The sequence below is a fragment of the Falco biarmicus genome, chromosome 1, assembly GCF_023638135.1.
Source record: "Falco biarmicus isolate bFalBia1 chromosome 1, bFalBia1.pri, whole genome shotgun sequence".
In the NCBI taxonomy this organism is placed as follows: Eukaryota; Metazoa; Chordata; class Aves; order Falconiformes; family Falconidae; genus Falco; species Falco biarmicus.
In genome coordinates, this window is record NC_079288.1 from 122,242,870 (window position 1) to 122,259,838 (window position 16,969).

Genomic DNA, 16,969 nt, shown 5'->3' on the forward strand with positions numbered 1-16,969 from the left:
GGAGGAAAAAGATGTATTTTAAAAATATGTGCAGTGTAGTTTTAAACCCTCTTTTCTTCACAAAGTTCAGGTGAAATATAAATAGCTTAAGCTACTCTGAATTCCTTAAAAGCGATTTAATATTGGTCTTTTAAATGTTGAGCGATCGGTTTGGTCCTTTAAGAAAGGAGAAGTTTACTTCTCTATCCGTCAGCCATACGGATAGAGAGTTCTGTTTTATTGTTTCATATGAATTCATTTCATGCATTTTTAAATGCAAATCATGTTAAAAAATGTATTTTTGGAATTAAATTATTGTAAAATTACAAAGTTCTGAACAACGTTGCTATGAGACAGACTATTAAATACAAAAATCTTAAAAAAGCAGAAGTAGAACTTACTGATGAGTTCCACATTACCCTGTTTTCATGCCTATAGCCCTTTTTAAAAGGTGGTTAAAAATTTACCAGCCTCCTATATAGAACCACTATTTGCAAGATAATAAAAAATTTACCAATTACATCTGCAGATCTTGGCATTACTTTTCTGTCTGCAGAAAAGTCTGGAATTGGTAACTCTAAAGATGCTCTACTCTATTGTGAGGATCACTGGACTGCTGCTTCAGCATGAGAGCTGTTGTGATTTACGAGTGCTGAGAAGCACCCCAGAAAGCTGCTGTGCAATCCAAGTACTGCCAGAGCATCCCGACACTTCTTCCTGGCAAAAATCTCATGATTTTTTATATGGCTAAGCTGAAAGGAGGAGGTGACAGGCTGCCATGACAATATTGAAGCAACACTGTTCCCCTCACTGATCAGTATAAGGAAGATCTGAATCCTGTTTAAAATTTCTGATTTTCAGATAGCTGGGGGTAAAAGCAACAGAAAGGTAGGACTTGCCCATCCTTCTCAGTCTCTCTATTTTTTTAATAGTGAGATTTGTTTACAGTTAAATTTTAATTTTTCAAGTTACTTGAAATAGCTCTTCAGACGGAAAATTACTGTAACTTGTTACGCCACATAACAACCAGGGTATTAATTAAAATCACGGAATGTCATTTACCTCATCGGTATTTTCCTTTTCTGAATGTTTCTAAAGAAAATCTGTGTGCCACCATGTTAGCTTAAACACGTTCATGTGAAATACATGTGTTAAAGTTGGAGTCTGTCTCCTTGTCACGTGAGTGTGGATTGGCATACAGTTGAAATCAGTTGTGCTTTACATAGCTGAGGAGTTTAATGAGCAAGTAACAGTGGCTTTTAAAATTATACACTGCAGTGCACTGTATGGTAGGTGATTGCAGTTGTAAAACTGTAATTGTGTTGGAACTGAGAACATCTGCTAAGGGAATGACACCGTTGCCAATTAAAAAACAAAAAACTTAATGCTGTAAAAACAGTATTGAGATATTAAGTATATGAGGTTAAGCTGAGGACATAATTTTAATAATTATATTAAGTGAATTAGGGGTAGTTCATGAAGGAAAATATTCTGTTGTGCTCCCTTATGTTATCTATCCTCTTTTTGTTATTCACACTGTGCTTGATGAATAGCTGGTATTTCAGCAAGGCATGTAACTGATCCACACAGTTTCATGAAACAGATACCATCTCATGTTCGAGCACTCCATGAATTAGTTGAGTGATGCTTACAATGCAGAACAGCGAGCCCTGAATAGCACTTGTGGTGGTGTTAGAACTGGGGCTGCTGCAGGTACATTTAAACCATTCTGATAACCTGGAAGTAACATTTCATTTGGGACCAGTACTAAACCGACTCAGTCAATTAAGGATTCCTGCTGGTGTCAGCACTCCTGGGGATGTACCCTTGGCAAAATTTCACTAGGTGGTTTAGAAAGCAAAACAGGCAACATACTGTGATACTAAGGAAACGAGCTTTGTCTTAAAACTTCAAAATACTGCAGCAAGTTTTTAGAACTGCATTATTAACCTCTGTAAACCAGCTGGAGTGGACTTACAGTACTGATTATTAATGAAGTCATTCATAGTTTCTTTTTTTAAGAACCTGTTTCAAGTTTCTTGTCAAAAGCTAGAGGTCATAATTCTATGATGTAATCATTTTGCCCACATTAAAAATTGTAGTCACCTATAGTTTAGCAAGGTTTGGACTTGGTGGGTGGAATACAGTTATAAACTTTTAACACAGCTTTGTTTTAGGGGTGTGACTTTTGCCTCCAGTTACAAAAACTGCACCACTGAAAAATCTGTTTGCAGGTGCTCAGTAGAGATTTGGCAAAAGCAGGGTATCTCAAAATCCATTCCCATTGCGTGTGAGTGGAAAATCAAAATTGAGTACTTGAATGCTTCTGAGTGCCAGGGTCGTATAGCGAATGAGTGGGACTATTCATGTAGTCGCTACTGCGATGAATGCAAGAGCAAGCTGAAAATAAGGTGATGGTGTTTGCTATTCTTTCAGACCCACTATAGACCAATCTTCGCAGAGGAAAAGGCTGCCTGGCTCTGAGATCGAGGGAATAAGAGCAGTAGACTGTGACAAATTGCCTCTGGCAGGGGAAGGGAGAGTCTGGTTTGGAGGGTAGCGGCAGAAAAACTGTGGTTGAAGTGAGTTAAACAAAGGTAAGACTGGCTGGGAAGGAATAAGGGGCTGCGAGCTGAGAGCTTACTGCAGCGGCTGGACCTCCACAGACGGAACGGTGGGGGCTTGTCTAGTGACTCCAGAAAAGTGATTTGGGTGCCCCTGTGGTGGCAGATAATGAGACTCCAGGTATTTCCCCTTCCTTTCAGAAGGAAAGAAAATCTAGAAGGTGACATGAGAAAGTATTACACTAGCGCCAGTAAAAGCTATCTTTGCTGCTTCAGTTTGTCCCCTCTGTGCGGAGGCAGTTATTTCAATAGTTTTATATCCAGCTGTTTCCTCAAATCAGCGGCCTCATCCAGAGCACAAGCTGGATCTCCCCCTGAGATGTGGGAGTAGGTTTGGGTAGGGAGCAGAGTCAGTAAGTAGACTTTTCAGGATCCTTCTTCCATTTGCTGATGTAGTTTGCTTTGGTAGTAGGGAAAGAAGTAGGAGATGGGGTGCTCATCCTGGTTTGTGCCCCTGCTGCTCTGTTGCTGGGGTGGTGGGTGTTGTGCATTGTTGTGGGGGAGCAGGGAAGCTCCCACGTGGGGTGGCTGCATGAGCTGCGCACGTTGCGCTGCAGGGCCACGCTTGGCAGAGCCGTGCGGGCACCCAGCTGCCTCTCAGGTGATGGCTGACTTTGTTCTGTGTTGGCTGCATGCCTGGCACAAACCTCTCAGCTGTGAAAATGCAAAGTGTGCGTGGCCACAGTTGCAACGAAGGGGGAGTTTGATGAGCACTATTAATGTTCAAAGTCTTCTGACCAGTTGGACCCCCAGTATCTCCAGTTCAGCTACCCAAAGTTACCGAGATCTTTATCTCCAGTCTGTCTCACTTCAGTGAGGGTACAGTAGTTTTCTGACCCAAAGTTAATTTGTTTGACGTGCATACCTGTTACAATGATCAATGTTTAAGGCAAACCTTGAGGAAGACCAACAGTTACAGATAAGGGGTCAAGGCTGTGTGCTGAGTAGTGGTCAAACATGGCATAGCTCCTTACAGGAAGAACATCATTCTTACTGTACACAGGCAAATTAATTGTGGTGGGGTTTTTTGTTTGTTTTTTTTTCTAAAGCAATCAACAGTTTTATGTTACACTATTAAAATTCTTTAACTGTAGTTTGTTAAAAGTTACATGTATGTGTAGATTGCAGGTGAAAGATAACAGGCATGCGAGTATTTGTGTACATGTACAGGCACTTTCTGTACGTGTTTTCCCCGAGCATGTTTTCTCACGAAGAAATGCTGAGGGTTATGCTAGGTTCAAAAAAAGATATGGAAGTGTTCCTTAGAGACAGGTCTTTTAATTTTGCAGAATGTGTGTGGTCAGAGCAATTATGTCCTCTTTAAGCTGAATGAGAATTCCATTTAAATGTTCTTGAGGTTGTTATGAATATATGATATGACTCATAGAATTATCTATTATTCAATGCATTGTTATTATACAGTCAGAACTGAGAAGAGGCAATCTGACATTGATAAAGGATGATCTTGTCTTTGACCTTCGCTTTCTAGAATGCTAAACCAATGCATTGAGTGATTTCTTTCTCACTTAAGAGGAGGGAGACTTACAAGGGGTAAGAGTTGCTGCTTTATGCCCACACTGGAAGAAAATCAAATATTGGAATGGTATGTTCAGATAGGTGCATATAAAATCATTAACTGAGTGAGGGGCAATGGAATAGCATGATTAGTGATTAACATACTTAACCAAATGATTTAGTATTTTACCCCATCAGTAAGAACATAGTATCTGTAATTCCTTTAGAAAACAGGGAACATCAATCCTCTGATTAATGAAGTTTTATCTGGTAATTGTAAATGTAGCTCTTAGAGAAATGAATGCTACTTACAGGCAGAAAATACAATTTGTATAAATTCTAATAGATAGTTGTATGGTTATAGGGATGATAATTTCTGTAGCAGAAACCATATACTATGTAGGTAATGGTTAGAGGAATTCTTACCTAAAGAAATGTAATATTAATAATCTTGGGAAGTATTAGTTTTAAAATGTGCTTAGAACAAGTTTTATTTTAATAATTCTAGCACAGTTTTGTGGTTGTAGAATCTTTCAGTGATTTTATTATCAACTCATTAATGTCTTCTCTTGGCAGCTGCTATTCATGCAATGAAGAAAAGGGTGAGCAGGTATAATGAAACTTCAGGCATTTCCTTTGCATTTGATCAACATTTTTAAAAAAATCTTTCTATAATATACTAGTGTTCTTTGTTATTTCCTTGACCACCATTGCAAATATCTGGAACTCATGCTCTCTGGTTAAACAGTCTCTCTTGCCAGCAACTGAAATATGAGGAATCAATGTTTATTGGTATTAGTACAAAGCAGCCTTCAGCCATTGAGGAAGGGGTACATGTTAGCAGAGACTAGGATCCTACCATGGTGTGTCTCTGGAAACAGCTGAGCAGAGGCAGTCCCTTTCCAGAAGTGACAGGAAGGGTAAGAGGAAGCTGAACTCACGATGTGAAATGATCTGTTGAAAATCAATGGCAGAGCCAGGTGTAGAAACCACATGTTAATGCCCTATTACAGGGGATAATCTGCTATACCATATGGCACCTGGCCTAAAGAAGCCTTGGAGTATGTAAGACTGCATGAAAAAATAGTTCAGTTCTGCCCTTGAAATGTCACTGAAAAGTTAAAGGGAGATGGTTTGAACTCATAAAAATAAACAAGTCCAATGCTGATTCTTGTAGAGTTATGAGTGACTAGATTGGCATGTGAAGCCATGAGAATGGCTATAAATTTAATATGTTTAATAGTGCACCCGTTTCATGAAGTAGAGTTTAATAGTGTACTCTACAAACAGATCTTAAATTGCAGCAAACAGTAACATCGATATCCTTTGTTTTCCTGATCTTTTTTACTTAGCGGATCACTGGGCAGTTCTGAGGAGATGGGGCGCTTCCCGTGAGTGGTTTTCAGCAGCAGGATTTGGTAATCATCAGTCAAGGGCCTGATAGTCTCTCTCTACTGTATAAGCAGATGCCATTTCCCTTTCAAAGGCTGATATTTTTAGGGTGGTTTTTTTTTCCCCAAGTTTTCCAGGTTGTCTTAGTGACTCCTGCTTCATGATTAGAACCAAGAACGCTAGGATAGTCTGCCTTTGGAATTAAAATTGCCACATAACTATCAGTAATAGAAATTTCTGCAATATGTTTTAATAAAATGCATTGACAGTTTGGTATAATTTCCGGGTGCAATTGTATCAAAAGCATACGGCAAAGAACTAATACATTTTTTACTTCATGTTCTTAAGTGCACTCTGCGTTGCTTTGTAGATTCACATTTGCCTTTGAGTCATTTGTCAGCCCCGCAGATATCAGACAGTATTATTCAGGTTTCTCATGTGCTTCTTTGTTCTCTTTCTGGCTGTTTTTGTCAAGTATTGTCACTTTTCTCCCAATTTAAAAGTTTTCTCCCCACGTTGCTGTGAAGACTAAGCCTTTTTGTATGCTTTCTCTCGTAATTTTTCCTATACCACTCTGCTTAACCTTTCTGAGTTTCAGTGTTATACGGTTTTCTGACTTGCTCTAGGATCAGCAAAGGATGAGCTCGGAAGCAGAAGTCTTAGATGTGCTGGTGGACAATTAAGAATTGAGAGGGCGAGAGAAAGACAAGCATCCAATCTTCAAAAATTTACCAAACTTCTAGAACTTTGCAATTCAGTTTGCAGGTACACATAGCTAGTATTAGCAGTTCTTAATTATGTGAGTTTAACTGTGCTCCCAGTTATAATGGTTAGCAGTTCTTTCTTTTAGCTATTAACATGAGGAAGAATTGTAGCTTTTTTTGTTGTATATAGCATAGAGGCATGTTGGGACTTCGCGCAGACTAGCACTGTAAACAGTAGAAGTTGCGTTATTTTGATATGTATTATTTGGAAAAGGGGGAGTGAAGCTATGAGAATTCGAAATGAAAATTGGTAATTGTGCCCTTTGGGAAAGGGCAAAATATGGTATCAGCAAAACATGCAAATGCAAGCTTGCAAAGCTGATTTTACTGCTTTTCGTGTGTTGTATGTAATGAGTTTTCTTTGTTTTGAGAGCACATAATATTGCTGCTGCTAAATACCTTCTTTCCTGTAAACAGGTAAGTCTCTAACGGGACTACAGTTATGCAAAGCAATGCTAAGATTCTTCAGAAATGGCAAAGTGTGCTAAGAGTTAATGAGATAAACAGCATGGTGTATGGCAGGCTTTGTAGCAGGGGTGGAAGGTAGAAGTTTGTAGCATTTAACTTGCTTTGAAGCCTCCGAATGCCGAGTCATTTAGGTATCGAGGTATCCAAGTCTTAATATTAAGAGAAGCTGAGAGAACTTCCTCTTCCAAAAGGCACCTGTGACTCTTGATGAGTCTTACTGGTTTGTATTTAAGAACAGTGCCACTTTTAACTTCTAGTTGATCTTTCTGTCACTAAAGTCTGATACGTTATCGGATTGAAAAGCTACCAGTAGTTCCCTGAGCAGCAGAACTGAGGAAACCTTATGTCTGTTCAGATAACAGCAAATGAGGCTTCTCTAGCGTTCGCTTCATAACTATACTCCTTAATCTGAACTAAAATCTTCTGATCATTCCCCATTTTATTGCTCTTTGGTTCATGTCATTGTGGGTTCACAGAATAGATCTGCATATCCACCAGCAAAACTAAAGTGGAAGATGGGCTCAAGGAAGGTGTGTGACGTGACTCCTCTGCTGAGAGGCACCTGGTCTGCAGGGCCGGAGTAGAGCTGATTGAAGTCAAGCCCCTCTGCAGGTGTCAGGCTTCAGCACCTACTCTTCTGCTGTAGAAAGTCATTCCTACTTGCTAGTGTTGACACACCCTTTGGAACTGAATCACACTAAGGCTGTTCTGTGAGTTCAAACTGTATGAGTCATCAGAGAATCCATGCAGGGCTTGGCATGGCATGAATGCTTTCGTAACCAGAAAAGCTTGAGTTCAAGTTACACCTTTTTAGAGAGCAGAAATATTTTGGTTATTTTTGTTGATTGCCTATATATATCTAAAAAGGCAAATTACAGGGGAGGAGTTTTGTGGCTGGGATCATAAGGTGTGTGAATTTATCCACACACAGCTCCTGACTCTTTCTTCCTGTATGATTTCACTTATATCTAATAATGCTAAGGGGTATTGCCCATTTGGCTTCGATATGATCTGTATTCTCCATGGGAATTTCTTCCAGAACTTGTAAGCCTTCAATGTTACTGAGACCTCTGCATCTCCGTCAGACTTAGCCAAAACTGGCCAACAGTTTTAAGTACTTAGTAGGGGTACTGAAAGTTTCCCTGTGTGAGCCCATCAAATTTTATTTTAGAAAATAAGGATTAAAATATTCCAGTGAATATCAGTCTTTTAAGTTATAGGTATTCTTTTTTTGTCTTTATGAGCATGTTACAAAAAATTCAAAACCATATCCTTTTGCTTCAGCATACTTCCTAAGTAAGGAATCTTACGTCACCTCACACATCGTCTGACTCTCTTAGCTAGACGTAACATTACCTAACTCTAGTTCAGGGGAGCATATTTTTATATTTAAGACAAAACCAATGGAAGGAGATTAGAAAAGGGTTTTTCTTTCATGAATGAACACTATTCTCACTGATTCTGTTGGGAGCGGTATTGACTCATGAGGGGAAAAAAACCCCAGCAAACTATTGGAATTCTGTTTAGGTGGAGATTTATGCACATTTAGTCTCAAATTGGTACATATTACATACCTAGTAGAAAGGACCAGAAATGCATTGTTTGTCATACTGTGTAAACATGGAAAATGTTTTAATACTTGAAGTATTCACATGACCAGTAATTTGTATAGTCGTGGAAGTGAGTGATGAAACTAAAACTTGCTTATGTTTCCAACTTTTTTGGTAGTTACTGAACGCTAATGAACCCAAATTTAACCCTCAACGGTATATTTTAAAGAGGAACGCTAATGAACCCAAATTTAACCCTCAAATGGTATATTTTAAAGAGGAACGCTAATGAACCCAAATTTAACCCTCAAATGGTATATTTTAAAGAGGAACGCTAATGAACCCAAATTTAACCCTCAAATGGTATATTTTAAAGAGGAACGTAGTTCTAATGCTACTTGTTGTTCATGTCTTGAGAAAGATGGAGAAATAGTTGGGTATTCTGGGAGTATTTGGACCTTCTGGGTAATAAAAATGTGAAGTAGATTTTTAAAGAATTTCTAAAAGATTAACGGTAAGGTGAATTCTGGGTACCAATGCCAAATATTCTATTTACTAAAAGATAGATACTTCATCATGCTGAAATGATTAACACTTCCTAATCAGGTTTCTTTTCTGTCACTAGTTTCTACATTTCCCAAGAGTGATGTAGAAAGCTGGTGTCTTGCTAGTGCTACATAGTTCCCTGTTCCACTGGGGAGAAAACTGGGCAGGTTGTGTCAACCAGAGGACTTAGCTGGGGGCCACAATGAACGCCACTTTCTGCTGGGAGTTCAGAAGCTGAAATATCTTCCTGAGCTTCTGCCTCTGAGCAGAACTGCCTTGCTGCCCGTCCCAAAGTGAAGCAACATGTAAATGAATGTCACAGGCATCCATCTCCTCTATGGGCTCTGGCTACCTGACAGGATCTCATTTGTAACATTTCAATTTACTCAACAAGGAAACCTTCAGAAGAACTGAGAAGAGGCATAGTGAGTTTTAGGTACTCTGTTTTGAAGGTTGGAGGGTTTTTGTACTTAGTCTGTGGACACCGATTACTGCATATCTGTTTCAGTGACGTGCTTTCACGCAGTAACCTTAAACCATTTCCAGCCTGCAGAACAAGTTAATTTGGACAAACACAGTTCCTGTAAAATAACAGGAAGCCAAAAGCAGGGAACAAAAATAACCACCAGTAAAAGCTTGAAATTTACAATTTTGTATTATTAAAACCAGTAGTAAATGTCTGGAGAAAAGGGTAAGAAATGTGACTTGCAGTCAGCAGTTAATGGAGCTTTTCTTTTTTTTGTTTACATTTAAGCAATAAAAATAAGGGGGGGGGGGGGGGGGGGAGTCACAAACACCACAAGCATGACTGGAATTATTAATAAAATTTGCTTTAGTGGTAGAGCATTAAGGAAATGCAGAATATAAAAGCAGTACTTTGTCCTCCTCTTTCCTTTTGCAGCTGTAAAAATAACCAGTAAAATGTACAGAATATTGTCAGCTTGAACAGCTTTCTTGGTATCCTTTTAGACTTGCAGTTATATTATTAGGAAAATGTTCTGATACTGAAGCATCTGAGTGGTATTTTGAGATGACAGCAAGTACCTATTTAGAACTAAGTGCAGAACTTTGACTTAAGTTTATTTTTCGGTACATAGCTGGTCAAAAGAAAACATAGCTAGTGAAAAACATGCTACAACAGGAGAAGTTTTAAGGTTCAATTTTTTTTTTCTAGAGAGAAAGACTTACTTTTAAGTTGATAGCAGTTTAAATACAAGTGCTTAACTTTTTCTGCTGAATACTGTATTTAATAACAAAGATTGCTGTAAGGAGCTTTCACTTTAGAAACATGTAGTCTTAGCTTTTGTCCCTCATCAGATACTTAGTTACTTTTCTCAATTTCATGAAGAAACAGAGGGAAAGGAGGAGATAATACCAGTTTCTCTTAATCTTGCATTTATAGGATTCTCAGAAAAACAGTATTAGAAAGAGTCCAGGGTCTGGAAAGAAGTTCCTGTGTGATCGGATTTATTCCCGTGCCTTCAGACAGCCACAGTTTTCACACACACTTGTCAAGTTCAGTGTCTCATAAGTTTGACCACAGCACTCCTGATAAGTGCTCCACACCTTAATTAATTGGCTTTCAGGAATAGAAACTACGTTATGATTTTTAATTTACACTTCTGATAAATGAAATAGTTTAGTAGTATTTCTTGTGCCAACACTTTTCCTTTACTTCTTTCAGTTATGCCCAGTCCCTTGATGTGTTTATAGAGAATGATCAGCCATAGACTCCTGTGATGGATTCCCCTATACCTGGTGATCTTTGAACTCTTGCTTATGGGAATTAGAAATGTTTGTGATTTTTCAAGACAAGATCTTACCAGTGCCTTGAACAATAATGCTAGTATTTGCTACGGGGAGTAGGCTTGTATGTCTGATAAGTCGTAAGTTAGATACCCACCTAAGTTAGTTTTTTAGTAATACTGTAGACGGCTGGAATATCTTCAAATTTTAATTCCTAATTACATCTTGGCAAAAACCATTAATTCAGCTTCCATGTCTGTTCTACTGCCTTTCCACACTTTTCAGAAATCACCTGTTCTCTGCTAGAATATCACTTATAACCAAAATTTCTCAACAGCTGTAGCGGGGTAACTACCCATCCCCTTCTAACCTTTTGACAGGTTCTCTGCAAGCACAGATCTCCTCATCTTCTCCCGGTCAGTTAAACCAACTCATGCTCTTGGCAGCCCAGACATGTCTCCTAGTATTTTGTGTCTCCCTAGATGATCCAGTAAACTGAGCTTTTGTATGTACAGTTTTCCCTGATCACGCACTTACTGCTGCTGACTATGATGTGACCTATATGTTGCATTCCAGTAGAAGTTTGTGGCCATGTGTAAATTATTCAGACATCCCAATTGTTTAATGACCTGATCAGTACATTTTCAGATGGTGTGCATAGCAACACGTGTACAGTGACACTGCACTTCACATGAGGATGAAGTCACAAACTTGTAAAGCATCATTTAAAAGTTAAAGTTACAGAAACTATGATGGCAGTTGTCTGTCTATGTTTTGTTCTTTGATTGTCTATCTGAAACCAATTAGAAATGGAGTGTTCAGCTCTTTGTAGGGTAAGGCAATGTGATCTGGGGCAAACAGTATTTATGTTTAACATTAAGCATAGAAATAGGCCTGTGGGGCCAACTTAAAGCATATGCTTAAGCATATGCTCAGCATATGCCTTGCTGGGCTGGATCTTAGTACAGGCTCCCTGCCATTTTGTTGTCTTGTTGTTGCATGTTAATGAAATTAAAGAAGGTTCCACCATGTCTCAGTACCTTCTCGTTTTTTATTAAGAGCACTGTTACCTATGCTTCATCAAACATTTTTTCATACAACCAATACATTTGCATATATGCCTGTCTTCTGCTTACGGGCTCATCAGGAGAGACTCTGCTCCTGGGGAAGCTTCAGATCAGTTGTTTTTTGTGTGAGTTGCTGTTGCTACATTCTAAACATTTTGCAGTCTGTCAGGCTCTCATTGCATTCTCATTGCCATAGTTGTCCTGCTACAGCTAAACATCTGAAACAATTTGGTTTAAACTGAAAGAAATAAAAGTCAGCTTCACTATTTTCCAGAACTAATGCTTCATACTTTTTTCCCTCCTTCACCGAATGTGTAAGCTGGCGTATAAAGTATCTTGGCCTGTTACAGAGCTGCGAGCGGGAATGCTCTGCAGAGTCTGAATGATTTGCATTAAAAGAATTTACTACCACATGCAAATTAGGATATAGAATCCTGCCTGATGATAATATATGTGTTTGTAGATCACCTGCCATGTTTCAACGAACTAAATAAAACAATCCTTGAAGTAAAATCACAGTCTGATTTGGCTCTGTAATTTTGCAGATATTTTCTCGAGTAGATTACTGTCTCTAGCTCAATCTGTGAAACTGGCAAACAACATCGATGCAAGCCTGACACTCTTTCTCAAACAAATCTGGAAAGCTCCTGCCCTCTCCAAATATCTGGGCACTGCTGTCTACCTAAGACAGTGAAAATCAATCATTTTCCAGTCAGATCACACACACATCTATCCTGCTGTTGATCCAGCTGCACTCTGTATTGTAAACCAATAGCTCCTCTCACCAAAGGTCCTTGGGGTAGTATTAATTATAAAGGATAGTAACTAATAAAAGCATATACAAGATTTGGCTTTAAAATTAATACATATACTGTACCAGAAAATTACATTTTAAACCTGCTTTTTATAATATCTTTTGTGAAATGGCAGGGAGTAAATAACGGGTAACTTAGAATCTTTTAAAAAAGTCATTAGTCCGTTAACACTGTCTGGTCGATCTCTGTCATCTTAAAAAAGTTCTTTTGAATACCTTGGGGGAAAATATTTAGTTGGTTCAAGTCAATCAAACTCACAATTTACCCTACAGTACTCAGCACCAAGAATGCCTGTAATATAACTGTAAGGACCGCTCTTGGTGGGGAAGGGGGGTGGTTATGATAATTATTTTTTCTTTGAGCCTCTGTTCATACTCTGACTATATTAAGTAGAAAGGTCAAAAATATTTTCAGACACAATCTGTAGGGAAACTGCCAGCTTGTTTGGAAACAGTAGTAGAGTCTGTGTGTTCTGATTCAAAACATACCAGACAAGGTAACTTACCACCTTGTTCTTCAAGAGCCTTTCAAAACCTGTGTAAGCAAGCAGGCAACTAGCATCCTGGAGTTTGCCCCCTGGTTAGCTACACAGCTAGAAAACCTTGGATTTCAAAGGGGTCTAGGCTCCACAGCTACAAAGCAAGAGGCAGAAAGACCCCCAAAAGTTATCCATGAGCTTGGATACTTTTGATGTGATACTCCTATACAGCATTTAGGAATTTGCAATATATTAAGTTATTAATAATGCTGTAATGATAATTTTTGGAGTTTCTATAAGTGCTTTCAAAAAAAAAAACCCCAACAACAAACCCCGCCAATCAATCTTCTTTCCTTTACCTCCCAGTTCTTTCTGGAATTTTACATGGAAAGGATATTCTAACCTGGGATGGTCTCTGTCCGTTGGTAGTTATGGATTGTGGTTATTAACAATTATTAACTTAATTCTTTGAACGAGGCATGAGCAAGCAATAGCATGTTACTATTCATTTAGGCGTTGATTCACAAAGCACTTGCTCACATTTATTAGTTGATGCTTGTTTGGATGTTAGAACTCCTCCCTTATGGCTGTAGGTGCTCTAGCATCTGATCAGTAATGGAATTAAACCTGTAACAGTAAAGGCATACGTCATATATTCATGAATAAACTGAGGGCGGGGAAACCTCCTCTGACTTCTCACTAACCCTTTTTATAGCTCCATATAAAGTGGAACAGAAGGGGTGACAGAATGTCTCCCTGCAGCACCCCACACTTCAGAACTTACCAGGAACAGAAGTGATTACAACTAGCTATCAGGGTCTCTTGCAGAAAATAGAGCAGGTGTCAATGAGATTCCCACAAGTATTTTCAGTAGCCTGTCGATGCAAAGTATTGCTGAGCTGAGCTAATCTTCGTAGTGCTATCAAGAAGTAGAGAGAGTTATCAAGAAGTCACACATCAGTATGTATTACGTATTGAAACCATAGTAATGGTACTTGCAGCTGTATTCAACCTGACGACCCGTTTTTGTGCATTGGCACAGTCATTCATTTCCTACTGCATTACCTCTGCCCCATGAAGCCAACTATAGAAGAATTCCATGAAGATTAATCCTGGATCTTCCCCTGCAAAAGTCAGGCATGCTACTGTGGTTAAACTTGGAGTTCTTTCACCTCAGCATCTAGGATCTGGTGTGAGCGTAGTAGAAAACCTGCCTGATCTAGGTGACTGAACAGCAGCTCTGATTTTGCAAACTCATGCGTTCCAGTAGCACTTTGTGTCTGCACAATAATTATGGGCATTCATTCCATCGCAGTGTTCGCTATCTATGAGCTGAGTGTCTTGGCCGATTGTTGGGCATCCTTTTTGGCAGTGAAGAGTATCTGATGCTTCCAGTGGAATATTCATTTTGCCTGTCAGAGGTCTATGTTAGAGCTACTTACAAACCCATTCACAAAGAAAAACTTTCAGGAGGTAATGAAGTAGGACCAAAAGTACAAAGCAAAAAATGCCCTTTGCTCTCTCCCTTCCCCCTTCTCCCCACTTTATTAAGTAAGGATCTTAAAGACTGCGTGAGAGAATGCTGAGTAAAATGCTTTCAGGCACATGGCTGTTAAGTTCATTCCATTTGTTCTGATCCTAGTGCTGGTATCATTAAGTATTTGAAGGCTAGTTTAGCTCCTTAGAAGCACAGAATTCCAAATAATTTTAGTATGAAATGCAAGTCTTACTATTTCCGTGAGTGCGATTTATATTGCCTTATTTACGTGCATACTTTTCAGGTATTGACTACCACACTTCTTCAGCAAAACGAGAGCGTGGAAGTGTTGTGATTTGTATGCAGTCCCTTGCTGTCAGCAAACCAGCCGAAGCTGTTCAGATAGAAAAACTCTGACGAGGACAAAACTGTAGTGCTAAAACTGAGTGTTGTCTGTTAAAACTTGAGTAGAGTTAAGCACGCTTTATGTAAATATATCAAAGCCACCTGCTAGAAATCATTTTGGCTCTGCAGTGTTCCAAAAGTTCTGTACTTGTTGGGTCTGAAAATAAATATCCCGTTGCATTTTGTTGCCTGCGTGTAGTACCATCAGTGATTCAGTTCTAAGCTAAAAGAAGGTTTGAAAATGGTGTCTCCTCTAGCAGCCTGAAAACACTGCAGGAATGTCAGGCTCTAAGGTACACTGTAGCTGTTATAGAAATTCACATTTTCAGTCAAAGACAACTTATCAAAAAATGAATAAAATAGAATTTGCCTTTATCTTTAAAAGGTCTTTTAGAAATTCTCAGAGGTAGTTTGCTGATAGCTGCAGAGTAAAACTTTATTCACTGCCACGTATCTTATTTCTGTAGATCTCACGAAGTTTAGCGTGCATCTTTTTTTGTCACAAAACTGACTGAATAATAGCAGCAGAGTTCAGATAGTTTCTGAAAACCAGTAAGTTTTTCAAGCAGTGGAGAATCTGGCCTCATTATGAATACCAGAGAATGCAGCAATATACGTGTTACCTCAGAGGTACAGTTAATTCAGGCAGGGTTCCTGTTCGGTTGAGCTGGAATTCTGTTCTGATATCTTCTTGTATTAATTAGTATCTTGAGTCTCCCATTATAAAAAGGATCCTTCATGCGTACCTTCCAATTTACTCCAACATAGGCAGTTTATATTTTTAATGTATTTTTTGAAGCAGTATTGCATTAAAAATTCTGGTTTCCCCATTTGTTTTATCCTGAGCTCGATGTAGGAACAGTGTAGAGGGAGAATGACTTTTTTTAGCCTTCAGTATTTTGGCCTCCAGTGTGTGTGCCCGCTCAGTAATGATAGTGGGCAGGATATGTGTACCAGTACAGCTGAGACCGGCCAGTATGCAGAATACCATCAGAAAGCTTTTCTGCATTTATCTTTTTATCTCGAAAAGGGCCTGAATAGAAGAGGTAGTAAAGTTCCTGACCCTATGATAAAGCTGTGACGTAAACTGGCAGTAGATGGAAAATACTGTCTAGTTTGTCCTGTGACATACCATCAGTAGGTTAAAGTTGCCTGTTATTGTATGATGTCACGCTTTTTCTGCAGTTGTGGTTTGGTTTTGTGGGATTTTACAGTTTTGTTTGTAAGTACCGTATAGAGTTGAGATATCTAAACGAAAAGATTCATGTGCAATTTATATTATTTTGCTGCAAATTATTACCTTTTAAAAGTGCATTGGTGCACAGTGACTTGATTCCCTACCTGTTGACTCCATTGGGAGTTTTGAAATGGATTACTCTGGATACCAAGACACATGTCCTGATTCTGTGTATGGCAATACAGTGAACAACATTAAGAGTGTCAGTGCTCTCTGTAGAGGCATAGTAAATCACTGGATGAAAACAACCACATTTCCTGCTTATAAAACATTGAAAAAGACCTGATAACTTTGGCTGCTTAAAATTTATTTGGAGACCTACTCTCTATACCTTTAAGTTTGCACAAAGGAGTGAATAAAGCTTATAAGCAGCCTTTAAAATATTTCCCCATTACTGTATAGGGGAAATTTTTATGGTTTACAGTTTCAAGACCAAAAGTCAATCACTAGTTTTTTATCCCAGAGCATATGTTTACAACAGAGATACTAAAGACTTGAAAATAGAGTAGCTTATAATGGAAGAGACAGCTCATCTTTAACTTTGGAAGGACAAGCAGTACCAATTTAATTAAAGCTGTGTTAAAATAGGACTGTCATTTGTATCACAGTGATTCTCCACCCCTCTGAGAAGTCCTCCTGCCTGCCATTTTGTGCCACACATTCTTGTCTTGTACAAATTAATAGATCGTTTTATTTTCCGCAGGAAATCTGAAGACTTTTATAGCAAATCCTCCAGTGTCAAAATGAACACAGGTATGCTGCTTCTGCAAGATTTTTCTTTACTCTTCTGTGTTGTTTAGTAAGCAGAGAAGGTCCCTACTCTATGTAAATTTTCATGAACAAATTGCGCTTTAGTTAGTGGTGGACTCAATTTAAGCAAGATATTTTAATAGTATGTCTGCTTAC

General features: G+C 38.7%; 1 protein-coding gene across 19 annotated transcripts in view; it reads left to right on the forward strand.

Annotated features, from left to right (window-relative positions):
* SORBS2 (sorbin and SH3 domain containing 2) overlaps window positions 1–16,969 on the forward strand; it is a 231,883-nt gene that overhangs the window by 128,255 nt on the left and 86,659 nt on the right. For 17 of the 19 annotated variants that reach the window (XM_056325896.1, XM_056325888.1, XM_056325913.1 and 14 more), the window contains exon 3: window positions 16,767–16,816. The exons of the other annotated variants lie outside the window; for them this stretch is intronic. In XM_056325896.1, coding sequence (XP_056181871.1) covers window positions 16,807–16,816 — 10 coding nt within the window. In that variant the 5' untranslated portion in view covers window positions 16,767–16,806. The remainder of the gene's footprint in view (window positions 1–16,766; window positions 16,817–16,969) is intronic. 19 annotated transcript variants of the gene reach the window in all.